The 12,951-nt window shown below is 40.9% G+C and overlaps 1 protein-coding gene across 3 annotated transcripts; it reads right to left on the reverse strand.

Annotated features, from left to right (window-relative positions):
- Positions 1-473: 473 nt before the first annotated feature.
- LOC109236696 (probable trehalose-phosphate phosphatase F) lies at positions 474-5,183 on the reverse strand. 3 transcript variants are annotated; one of them, XM_019402900.1, is made up of 6 exons: positions 4,789-5,183; positions 3,938-4,074; positions 1,402-1,458; positions 1,179-1,280; positions 995-1,072; positions 474-665 (listed from the first exon to the last, which is right to left on the reverse strand). In XM_019402900.1, exons 3-6 carry the CDS (start codon positions 1,441-1,443, stop codon positions 657-659), a joined length of 231 nt encoding a protein of 76 aa, XP_019258445.1. In that variant the 5' UTR covers positions 1,444-1,458; positions 3,938-4,074; positions 4,789-5,183; the 3' UTR covers positions 474-656. The 3 variants fall into 3 exon arrangements, with proteins under 3 accessions (XP_019258445.1, XP_019258444.1, XP_019258443.1); XM_019402899.1 differs by having other exon boundaries at positions 3,938-4,084; XM_019402898.1 differs by having other exon boundaries at positions 3,938-4,103.
- Between the last annotated feature and the right edge of the window lie 7,768 nt (positions 5,184-12,951).

Consider the following 12,951-nt stretch of genomic DNA (forward strand, 5'->3'; position numbering starts at 1 on the left):
AACGCATGGAAAACCGTTCCAGTAGGTAGATAAACCGTTGCCGTAGCGATATAGGAACGGTTTACAGACCGTCAAATCCGCTCGCGTGCCAATAGAGCTATTGGAACAGTTCTTGGAATGGTTTTCATCTCCGTTGTTATAGAAACGTCTATCGCACGATTTTCCCTTTCTCTATTGGAACGATTATTCCTTCCAATTGGGACGGTTTAAAACCGTTACTATAATGTGTATGCAACAGCTCATAAACGTTACCATATTATCTAATGCAACACTTTCGTAAGCTATTGTTACGGTTATTTATGGATATAACAACGGTCTCTTTAAGCTATTGTAACGGTTGTTCTTGTATTGCTACGATTTTAAATACCTATTAGAACAGTTTAGAGGGCATTTTGGAACGGTTTACCGGTTCTATTGGAACAGTTTACATTCTAATGGAACGCCATTTGTGTCCTATTGCAACGGTGCTGGTAGGCTATTGTAACAGTTCATTTAAAATAGAAATATAGCTCAAGTGCATAAGTTTAATACATTTCAAGATAGTAAGTTTCAAAATGTTGACAACAAAAGATTCCTAGATCATTCATCTATAGCAATTCAAAATTCATCTTAAGTAAGGTCTAGATCTTCAATGCCTTCATCTTCTATTTCTTGATCTATTCCACCTACAAAAGAGGATAAATAAAGTCATTACCTTTCATCTGGAATGCCTGGACTAAATAAATTGATCCAGAAAGAAAAAGAAAATAATGGACGTACAAGATGCTAGTCATGAGCCTAGCTCTTCTACAGAAACACATTATCTAGACCCAAATTTGGACATTAAATGTACATGCAAGCTACTAAAAAAGAACAACATATCAAATTAATCCTGTTATAGGATTTAAAAGGAAAAGAAGCCAGTTTGCACACGTATAGCGTTAATTATATCATTATTATAATGTTGCAGTGGCCAGGAATTGAAACTGAGACAATGATAGGTACATCAAATTACCTTCCGCCCATGAGTTAGCCGTAGCCGAGGGTAGTCTTTCAAGACATCATGGACGTATTGTGCAACGACTGGCCAATTCTGTGGTCAAAATGAAGATCATTAGATGTCCGTTCTTTTGTTAACATGGGCAACTCCAGCATCCACTTGACATTAAGAAAAAGCAACAAGAAAAGTTGGCACTCACATTTTCATCTACATTACGGTAATGTACAGAGGCACAAAACTTATGGTGCTCAACCTTCGCATCCTTAATGTCTTTAGTTTTCTCGGCAAGGGTTTTAAAAACCTGCAAAGTAGTCAAACAAGTTAAGTTCACGTCTTAAATTACCTTTTTTTCTCTTCCGGCTGAAAGAAAGAGTCATCTACTGGTTTGAAATACTTTTAGAAAAACCTTCTAAAGCACCTACCTCATCAATCATGGGTAAAAATTTACGAGCAGGCTGGAACATATTAATTTCCTTGCCCTGCTCAAAAAGAAATTGCAAAAGTAGTTAGGAAATTAGGAAAGTAAGTCAGAAATTGAACTAGATAGCAATGTTTACAACGGAAAGAAAGGATAGGATCTGATAATGCAGCTAATATAAGACCTGTTGATCAGTAAATTTAATACACTTTGAATCGTTAGTAGACGACATATTTTTGACTGGCAGCATGATGTCCATAGCATGGCTACCGGCATAATAGAGTTCAGTTAGACCTACCAGCTCATAAAGTGGTAGATTTACGTTTGCTTCTATTACCTGCTGATCAGTAGATTAGTAGATTTAATTGTCCTCTTGCCCTCATGATGAGTCTATTTCGGATGGAATTGACTTTGATATTGACGGATGAAAAAAATTCAATATCGGGTTGATCTTGCCAGGTATATGTGCGAGAAAGAACAAGGGATGCCAGAAGGTATATTTAAATGCAACCTCAAAATGGCCATTTCCTGCTGTGAGTGGTTTAACTTCACAAGTACTGCCAGCTATTTTGATTGTGATACCATATGATATCACTAAGTTATTTTACTAGTAAATTAGAACTCTCCAATGCATTACCAAGATCACAACAGATTAGAGAGTAAGTCATTCAACACACATAGAGACCCTGTTGCGTGCATGTGCCTACACTGTTCAATTTTGTCCGCGGAAGCAGTGTAGCATTAAAATGGTTGCTCATTGCCTATCATTTTCATGGGGAGGGTTAATTTGCAGTTTTCACCCTCACCATCACAAAATGTATGATACTGCATGCAGAAAAACATATACAAAAAGAAAAAAAATTAATAGTGAACTTGAAATATGAGATAGAATGATGGTTAAAACCACATAAAACTTTATATATGCCCATCAAGTTCAAAATGCTTGACCTGAATCATGGTGGTTGAGCCAAAAGCCTCATCTATCAGATAATTAACCAGATTGAAACTTTGTATATCTTGTAATGAAACCAGGATTAACAAATGACATGACAAATCATAGAAAGATGGATATTGCTATAATTTAACAGCATATTATATATTCATAAGTTGAACAAGTCCTTTTTGCAGTAAATGTATGCTCCAGCAATATGGAGGATGCTGAGAAAGCACAACAATTCCTCTCTGTTCCAACCAAATAACACGAATCCAAAAAGGTATTATCCAATTGCAATGTAAATAAACAAACTTAATAGAAATTTCAATATTGTGCACAAAATTAATTAGCCATGAGTATTAACAGCTTCCAATAGCAGATTCCTAGCCTGCATTGCTGCTACCCTAAGTGTGCTTCTATTACCACCAAAGAGTAGTGCATAAAGTGGTATTCTACATCTGCTAACTTAAAATTCGATATCGACCTCTCCAATTATAGAAACTTAGGATCCACAGTTTCCTCTTAGAAGGATATATGACTACACATTAAAGGACCTACTGTTTCAGCCTAAGTTCTGAATAATGTTAATATGGAAGAGGAACAGGTACAATACAACTTTTTAAGCTTACAGCTCACTCACATAACAAACAAAACTTTCCAACTCTCTCTGTGTACTCACTAATAGGGACCAAATGAAAACCACCAAATTTGTTCACTCTTTTCCAACAGCTAGAAGGTGGTTTTCATTTACTTTCCTGTCATCATTCAGAGGAGAATTGATATCAAAAGCAATGCCAAGATATATAAAAGATGCATCAAGAAGACTAGATCTTGTCACACCATCGACTACATCTTGAACCCCTTCTATTTTTTATCTACCAACGATCCGTGGCGAAGCCAGAAACTTTTTGCAAGGGTGTTCAAGTTTGAGATAAGTGAAACAAAATTCCCGATAAAGTTTAGATGAAGCTATAAAAAGTTTAGAGTCACTCAAAATTAAAGATTACACACACATGGGTGAAGGACAAAGGAGTAGAAAATTCTGAAAGCCAACCAGTAAAACTATTTGTCACCAAGAATCAGGAAAGGGTACAAGGAGTAGTAGAAAGGAGCAGCATCAGAATAACAACAACACGGAACATGAAACATCTTATGCATCACACAAATATATTGTTGACAAACATAAAAGCACTGAGAAGTCAAAGAAGAAGAATGACAAAAGAAAAGAAAGAAAGAGATAAGAATCGAAACAAGCAAAGAGAGCAGAAAGCAATACAAAAGCAAATAAAAAAGGATCAAGGTCAACAACACGGGAGAACATATTGATAACCAAGAAAGCAAGATGAATATTAGAATCAAAGTGAACATGAACATAGAATTCACGATATAGTCCATTCAGATCATATGCCAATTTATACTTTCGATATGTAGAATATTGCCTGCTGTGGAGGTTCCATGCCATAACAAACCAAGTTTTATTTGGACTTCTGAAGAATACTAGCCATTAGAGAACAGAGGAGTTTTCTTAGTGATCACAGATTTCTCACCATTAAAACTTGGCATGTTAAACAAACAAGTAGAATATGTGAGGTGGAGCGAGCAGTACCTGCTCAGAGTCGCCCCATCTCCGAAAAGCAGAAAATGATTGTAAACGGGCCCATATATATTGACCACCGACTCTCACCACGCAGTACCATATCTTTTGAGCAGCAGTAAGTCTGGGTCCCTCTAATCCAGTTCGCACTGAAACAAGCTTGGAAAAGGAAAAAGAACTATAACTGAAATTATAGCAGTCGATGCAAGAAACAAGAAATGCAGTTGCATCAAGCTGCCAACATCCGCACTTCCAACACAAAGTAAGATAAACGGGATTTTCCAAGACTGACTCCATCACAGATTGATGTTATACACTTTCTAGTTTAGACTTGCCAAGCTAAAAAACTACAACTGAAATTATAGTGGTTGAGGCAAGAAACAAGAAATGCAATTTCATCAGGTTGTCAACCTCTGCACTTCAAACACAAACTAAGGCCAAAGAGATATTTCAAGTCAATCCTAGTGGCCCCTCCATCACAAATTGATATTATATGCACATGCCAATTTAGACTTACCAAACTATAGAATCTTAAACTTTGCGAGGCTCGAGTAACTCAGGTTATCTGTTAGTAATCAAATAGAGCAAGACAAAGAGGATCATCTCACCCAGAGTCAGAGGTCCTCTCCAGAAAATACAAAATAACATTAGTTTTCCAAATACCACATATCCTCTAAGTGGCGTTTGAAGCCTATAACTACCATTCTTCATGCCCAGTAGTTAGATGAGAGAATATTATTATCCCAAAATACTATCATGTGACCTAAAGTTGGAATTTTCAGCTAAAAACAAGAACATGCAGTCCAAATTGAGAAATAGATTCATACAATTGGTAAATACAGAGAGAGAAGAAAGGTGCTTACCACTCGATTTCTCAGCCGAGTTCGCCGGAGAAGGAGATTATGAAGAGCAGCAGTCGAGCGCGGCCTCAACTCGATTTGCTAATGAGGTCTCTTTGAAGGAAAACGAATTACCGTAGAAGGAACATAATTGTTGACTCTGCAGAAGAACAGAAGCCCTAAAAAGCTGAGCTTAGTCTCTCTAAATCAATAGCAGAATCAGGTAGTGATGCAAAGGCTTCGTAATCTCGATCCCAACCGCGAAAGAGCTCTTGAATCCGGCAAACAACTCTCTAATTTGCTATATTTTGGAATTTTGAGGTTTTTTTGACTGATTTTCGTTGATTTTGATCTGATTTTGGGAGTACGGGAGGAGCTATTTTGGAGATGACTGGAGGAGAGACCCGCCAATTGATTTATTAGGTATTTTTAGGGGTTTTGTGTAGTTCATATTTTATTAGGTATAAAACTAAGAAAAAAAATTAGATGGTGGGCCCTTCCATTTTAGCGGGTATTAAAAATTTGGGTGAAAAAAAAAGAGGGAATTAATAACCGTAACATTAGAGATAACCGTTACCATAGATTGATTTATTGCTACAGTTATATAAAGCGTTGCCATATATACCTCTATCGGAACGGTTTTTAGACTATGGAAACGGTTCAGTTACTAAGTGTCCCAGTAGTCCCAATCATTTTTAGTAACAGTTACAATCGTAACAATATACCACCTATAGCACGGTTATAAAACCGTAGCAACAGAAAGCGTTGTCATAGCTCCAATTTCTAGTAGTGTGTGCATTAAAAAGTTAAGGAAAAATATTTTTCAGAAAAGCGTATTTCTACTGTCCATTATGCGGTCGCATAATAGCTATGTGGACCGCATAGTTGCCGCAGAGTGAGGCAGGATGTTTGTTAGTTTTGAGGTCAAATATGTGGCAGATTATGCTATCGCATGATCAATATACGGGCTGCATAGTCATCGCCTAACCTCTTTGGAATTTTGCGAGGGGCATTCTGCGGTGCATTATGCGACCGCAGAACCGGTATGCGGACCGCATTCTTGTCGCATACTAGGGCAGAATGTTGATGTTTTGAGGGACATTTTGCGGTCCCTTATGCGGGCCGCATATCAGATATGTGGTCGCATATGCGGCCACAAATTTAGTCGGGGATCCAATTTTCTATCTTTTAAAATCCGACCCCATCCCATTAAAAACACCCCCCGTTAGACCCCTTTTTTGCTATTTTACTGCATTTAGTGTGAGAGAGGAGTTCTAGAGTGAGAAACTAGTTCTCACCAAGTCACTACAATCCTTGCCCAAATCTTTGAGGAATTTCAAGTAAAATTTCCTAGGCCTTCATCCTAAGAGGTAAGAACTTGTGCTCTAATCTTAGTTTCGAAATTTATATTAAAACAAGTGATTAACAAGTGGGTTCATGGATATAAGGATTGATTATCTTGCATGCATGGATGATAACAGGGTATGGGGAGATTGTGAGCTAAAAATATAACGAATAGGGTGTAGGATGATAAAAATCTTTCACAAAAGGGTCCTAAAATCACAATGCACACTTAGGGATTGATAATACACTCAAATGAGGTAGAATCTTAATCGTCTCTCTAATTTTTTGGTTCAACTTGTAAATCTCATAAAATAGATCGAAGTTGCTAAGAGTTCCGGAATTTTGTAAGAATTTAAGGAAAGCTCTATTGAGGTATGTATGGTTAAAACCCCCTCTTCTTAGAAATTGAGCTCCTTTGGTGTGCATGCAAATGTTGTAAGACCGAAATTTGATTGATGTATTGATTGCTATTTCAGATGAATTCGTGTTGCAATTATATATATATGTGAAAGGTGCGTCTTAATGTGTTCAATATACTATTCTTGGTAATTTAAACATGCGTGAATAATGTGAACCATGTGTTGAAATGCCTAGACTTCAAGTCAAGTTTAAACTGAGATTGTGTGCCAAACTATGTGAAATCCTCTCTAAGCTTACAACTTGAATTGCTCTTGTGTGTGCCTATTATCTTAAATTGCAAGGTTAACGTTGAAAGTGGAAATGATGTGAAATGTGGCCTAGTGCCAAGTAAGATGTGATAATTGCGGCCCCAAGTGCCTATGAATTGATATGCGAAATAAAGATTGAAATGAGATGATTAATGAAAAAGGAACAATGTCTTGGTAAGACGGCCTAGCCGATCCGGCCGTGATCGGACACCATGCCGCAGACATGGTGGTATTGTGCTGAGATGAATCCGGAAAGTGAGAATGAGATTGTGATTGAGATACATGCCTCAAATGAGGCAACCTAGCCGATCGGGTCGTGATCAGACTCCGCGCAATAAAAGCGGTGGTATTGTGAATTATGATGAACAGTATTAAATGCCCCAACCTAAAGCTATGAAAATTATGTGAAAGTTATATGAATCTTTTATTTGATGATGTGATGATCGTTTAAAGCTTTTGATTGATCCTTATGATTTCTTTGTTCTTGTATGATAGTTCTTTCTAATGAGATTGTGTTTAGTTATACGTGCTAGTACTATTCCATGGTACTAAAGCCTCTTTTGCCAGGGCGCTACATCTTTGAATGGATGTAGGTGGCTCCATAGGAGACAGTGCCGATCGTAGGTAGCGGATCATCCTCCACTCAGCAACCTTGGTGAGCCACTTTTCTTCCAGGGGTTATGTAGTATGTCTTTTGTTATAAATTTCCACTATTGAGGTATAGTCGGGGCCTTGTTGTGAGCGTTATCATAACTGTCTTTTGTATCTTTAGAGGCACCGTAGACGTTTGTATGGGTTATGTACGGGTAATGGATGGGTCAAGAACTGTGTTGTAATTTCTAAACTCTAGTTCTTCCAACTGTATCCGTATGAAATCTTTGGAACTTAACTATGGTTTTAATGTGGTAATATGAAATGAATTAGCAATGTTATATGTACGACCTTTCCTACTGTTTAAATAAATTGAAGCATGGTTTTCTTGGTCATAGTGAGTTGGGTAGAAAGTGTTCAAAAGGCTTGCTCAGTTAGGTTCACTCGATTGAGCGCCGGTCGCGACTCCCAAGGTTGCGACGTGAAAAACATGGTATCAGAGCATAAGGTTTTTAAGTGTCCTAGGATGTCTCGGAGCTGTATCTAGTAGAGTCCTTTTTATCGGTGTGTAGTCGACCACATCTATAAGTTGGAGGCTACTTGGGCATTTAGAAATAACACCCTTCATTGATATTCTGGATTGTGTGGCAATTATGAAACTATTCCTCCTCTAACTAGTGCATTCCTTCAACTTTCAGTACATGGCACCTAAGAAGAAAGCCAGAACTGGCCAAGGAGCCAATGCTGCCCCAGGAGTGGCAGTCGACTCCGTGATTGATGATGCGGGTGAGAACCCTAGGGGTGAGGACAATCCCCCGACTGCTACACCAGTTCCTACCTGCTGAGGGTGCTACTATCCCTCCCACTGATATTCATGTTCCGCCTCCAGCCCCAACTTCCGGTTCTGGTAATTCTGATGGGGATCATAGGGGAGCTATTCAGATGGTGACTCAACTAGTGGCCTCTTAGGCCCAGAGGCCAGATGTTGCACCCAGTTCATCTAGCCAGCAAGGGGATTCCACCAGTTCTAGGATAAATAGATTTCTTTAGCTAGATCCTTCGCTGTTTACGGGTGCAAATCCCGAGGAAGACTCCCAGGATTTTATTGATGAGATGCACAAGACCCCCAGGGTTATGCGTGCAACTGAGACAGAAGGAGTAGAGTTGGCTGCCTACTTTTTGAAAGGGGTGGCCTATTCATGGTTTGAGCTGTGGGAAGATTCCCGTGAGGAGGGGAGCCCTCCGGCGAGGTTGAGCGAGTTTGCCGATGCCTTTGTAGATCATTTCCTGCCTACCGAGGGAAGGGCAGCCCGCGCAGCGGAATTTGAGAATCTAAAGCAAGGTAGCAAGAGTGTGTGGGAGTACCACATGGAGTTTGCCCGCCTGTCCAAGTATGTTGTTCACATGTTTCCTACAATGGAGGCCAGGGTGCACCGGTTTGTTCAGGGCCTTAATCCTTTGACTATTAATGAGGCTTCTACAACTGCCTTGAATTCTGACATGAATTATGGGAAGATGGTGGCATTTTCTCAGGCCACAGAGAACCACAAACTGAGAGAAGGATGGAAAGAGAGGGTAACAGCAAGGCCCGATCTGCGGGCAACTTGGGAGAGTCACTAGGTGGGGGAAGATCAGCTTTTAGGGGAGGATCATCAGGGCCGTCCCAGTCTGTCGCACAGTCTTCAGCCAGTGCACTGCCATCAGGGCCCAGCCAGCAGCAGCAGTGGAGTCGTTTCAGGCCCAGTCAGGGCAACAGGGAATCCCACAAACGGGGTTGGTCAGGAGAGAGATCCCAGCAACAACAGAGGTCCCCGTGCCCCAGGTGTGGGAAAATGCACTCAGGGATTTGCTACTTGGAGTTACCCGTATGCTATGGATGTAGGATGAGGGGTCATATTCAGAGGTATTGTCGTGTATCCCTCTAGGGAGCGGGTAGGGGCACATCATAGCCAGCCAGCCCTGTAGCTGCTACATCTTCAGCCCCCTCTCCGGCTCGAGGTACCCCAGCACTCGCGGGGCATGGTGCAACTAGGGTTGGTGCGTAGAGTTCGGGAGGACCCAGCCGGTTCTATGCTATGAGTGGTCTCCAGACTGCAGAGGCTTCTCCAGATGTTGTTACAGGTATTCTGACTGTCCAATCTCATGATGTGTATGTACTTATTGACCCTAGTTCTACCTTGTCCAATGTTACCCCTTATATTGCTATGTAATTTGGGATAGAACCAGAACAGCTTCATGAGCCATTCTCGGTGTCTACTCCGGTGGGTGAGACTATTACGGCTGCACGAGTTTATAGAGGTTGTGTTGTTACGGTATGCGGTAGGGATACCATGGCCGGTCTTATTGAATTGGGGATGGTCGATGGTGATGTAATAATGGGAATGGACTGGCTTTATTCATGCTTTGCCTAACTTTATTGTCGGACTAGAACTATAAGGCTTGAATTTCCAAATGAGCCCGTTGTGGAATGGAAGGGAGATAATGTGGTGCCAAAAGGTCGGTTTATTTCTTACCTTAAGGCCGCAAGGATGATCAAGAAGGGGTGTATCTATCATTGAGTCTGAGTTACACACCGATGCCGAGGCACCTAGCCTTGAGTCCATGCTAGTTGTGAATGAATTTTTGAATGTCTTTCCAGATGAGCTCCCTAGGATCCCACCAGACAGAGAGATTTATTTTGGGATCGGTGTAATTCCAGGCACGTAGCTATATCAATTCCACCTTACAAAATGGCACCGACATAATTGAAAGAGCTAAAGGAACAATTGAAGGATTTGCTAGAGAAGGGTTTCATCTGGCCAAGTGTGTCACAATGGGGCGCACCGGTTTTGTTTGTAAGGAAGAAAGATGGGTCGCTACGGATGTGTATTGACTACCAGTAACTTAACAAAGTCACAATCAAAAATAAAAACCCTCTACCAAGGATAGATGATTTGTTTGATCAATTGCAAGGTGCTAAGTGTTTCTCAAAAATTGACTTGCGGTCCGGGTATCATCAATTGAAGATAAGGGAGCAGGAAATTCCAAAAACCGCTTTCAGGACACGGTATGGGCACTTTGAGTTTCTAGTGATGTATTTTGGGCTAACAAATGCCCCGGCAGCTTTCATGGATCATATGAACCGAGTCTTCAAGCCTTTTCTTGACTCTTTTGTGATAGTGTTCATTGACGATATTCTTGTGTATTCCTGAAGACGGGAGGACTATGCTGACCTTCTCAGGGCAGTTCCGTAGACCCTTCAGCAGCACCAATTGTATGCGAAATTTTCGAAATGCGAATTTTGGCTTGAATCTGTCACGTTCTTGGGTCATGTCGTCTCTTAGGAAGGAATTATGGTTGATCCTCAAAAGATTGTAGCAGTGAAAAATTGGCCTAGACCTACCACTCCAATAGAGATTCGCAGTTTCTTGGGTTTGGCTGGGTACTGCAGAAGATTTGTGGAGGGATTTTCTACTCTTTCCTCTCCATGACTAAATTAACGTAAAAAGTCGTTAAGTTCCAGTGGTCCGATGCTTGTGAAAGGAGCTTCCAGGAATTGAAATCAAGATTGACTACCGAACCGATATTATCCCTGCCAGAGGGTACAGAGGGATTTGTGGTGTATTGTGATGCATCAAGAATCATGAAACGAACTATCCAACCCATAACTTAGAGCTTGCGGTAGTGGTGTTTGCTCTAAAGATTTGGTGTCATTATTTGTATGGGGTCCATGTGGATGTATTTACAGACCACAAGAACCTTCAATATATTTTCAAACAAAAGGAGTTGAATCAGAGACAGAGGAGATGGCTCGAGTTACTTAAGGACTATGACATTGATATTCTCTATCACCCGGGGAAGGCCAATGTTGTGGCGGATGCTCTTAGTCAGAAATCTATGGGAAGTTTGGCACATTTGAAGGCGTATCAGAAGCCGTTGGCCAGGGAGGTTCACCAGTTGGCCAGTTTGGGAGTTCGTCTTGGGGACTCTAGCGAAGGGGGAGTGATCATGCAGAATAGGGTTGAATCATCGCTTGTGGCGGAAGTGAAAGAGAAGCAATTCAACGATCCATTGTTAGCACAAATGAAAGAGGGGATTCATAAACATAAGACCACAGCTATTTCCTTTGGCATGGATGATGGTACCCTACGGTACCAAGGCCGCCTATGTGTTCCAGATATTGACGGTCTTCCGGAAAGGATCATGGCAGAAGCTCATACTTCCAGGTATTCCGTGCACCCAGGTTCTACAAAAATGTATCATGATCTCAAGGAAGTTTATTGGTGGAACAACATGAAAAGGGATGTGGCGGACTTTGTGGCAAAATGTTCGAATTGTCAGCAAGTGAAAGTCGAACATCAAAGGCCCGGTGGAAATGGGAAATGATCAACATGGATTTTGTGGTAGGGTTACCGTGCACTCCGTGCAAGTTCGACTCAATTTGGTTAATCATGGATCGACTCATGAAATCAGCACACTTCTTGCCAGTCGAATCTACCGACACAGCGGAACAATATGCTCAGTTGTATATCAAACAAATAGTAAGGTTGCATGAGACTCCAGTCTCAATCATTTCGAATCGAGGGGCTCAGTTCACGGCCAACTTTTGGAAGAAATTTCAGCAAGGCTTGGGTACACATGTAAATCTTTGTACAACTTTTCATCCTCAGACTGACGGGCAAGCAGAGCGGTCTATTCAGACGCTTGAGGACATGTTGCGTGCTTGTGTTCTTGATTTCAAGGGTAGCTGTGATGATCATTTACCACTCATAGAGTTTGCTTATAACAACAGCTTCTATGCTAGTATCCATATGGCACCATTTGAGGCATTGTATGTAGAAGATGTAGGTCTCCCATTGGGTGGTTCGAGGTTGGAGAAGCTAAATTGATAGGGGCGGACCTTGTGCATCAGGCCATGGAGAAAGTCAAAATTATTAAGGAAAGGTTTAAAACTGCTCAGAGTCGCCAAATGTCTTATTCAGACATTCATCGCAGAGATTTGGAGTTCAAAGAAGATGATTGGGTATTTTTGAAGGTTCCCCCCCATAAAGGGTATCATGCGGTTTGGAAAGAAGGGAAAGTTGAGCCCGAGGTACGTCGGACCGTACAGAATCTTTTAGAAGATCGGTCACGTGGCATACAAGCTCGAGCTGCCACTCGAGATGTCATTGGTACACCCAGTTTCCTATGTGTCTATGTTGAAGAAGGTAGTGGGAGATCCGTCCACTATTGTGCCTGTTGAAACTATTGAGGTTAATGAAGAACTGTCATATGAAGAAATTCCAGTTGTCATTCTTGAAAGGCAAGTCCGAAAATTGAGAAATAAGGAAATTGCCTTTGTAAAAGTGTTATGGCGAAACCAGCAGGTTGAGGAAGCCACTTGGGAAGCCGAGGAAGAAATGAAAAAAAAGTACCCGCATTTGTTTTTATAGCCAAGTAATAGCTCCTATGAATTTGGTTCCTATAAACTCTGTATCCCTTGATTTGGTTTATGTAAAACTATTTCGTTTTGGGTATATGTCGCCTATGGGGCCATGGTGGTGTCGTTACAAGATATGTCGTGTCTTTGGATTGTGTATATGCTGTTAGGATATGTTTCTGGGGC

This window comes from Nicotiana attenuata, unplaced genomic scaffold (genome assembly GCF_001879085.1).
Source record: "Nicotiana attenuata strain UT unplaced genomic scaffold, NIATTr2, whole genome shotgun sequence".
Taxonomy (NCBI): Eukaryota; Viridiplantae; Streptophyta; class Magnoliopsida; order Solanales; family Solanaceae; genus Nicotiana; species Nicotiana attenuata.

What these genes read in the sequence shown, in the direction of transcription:
- LOC109236696 (XM_019402900.1), bottom strand. Translation starts at nt 1,443, where the DNA reads ATGTTCCAGCCTGCTCGTAAATTTTTACCCATGATTGATGAG. An exon ending in TTTTACCCATGATTGATGAG is followed by an intron (nt 1,281 to 1,401) that starts GTAGGTGCTTTA and finishes ACTACTTTGCAG; the next exon opens with GTTTTTAAAACCCTTGCCGA. An exon ending in ACCGTAATGTAGATGAAAAT is followed by an intron (nt 1,073 to 1,178) that starts GTGAGTGCCAAC and finishes TTTTGACCACAG; the next exon opens with AATTGGCCAGTCGTTGCACA.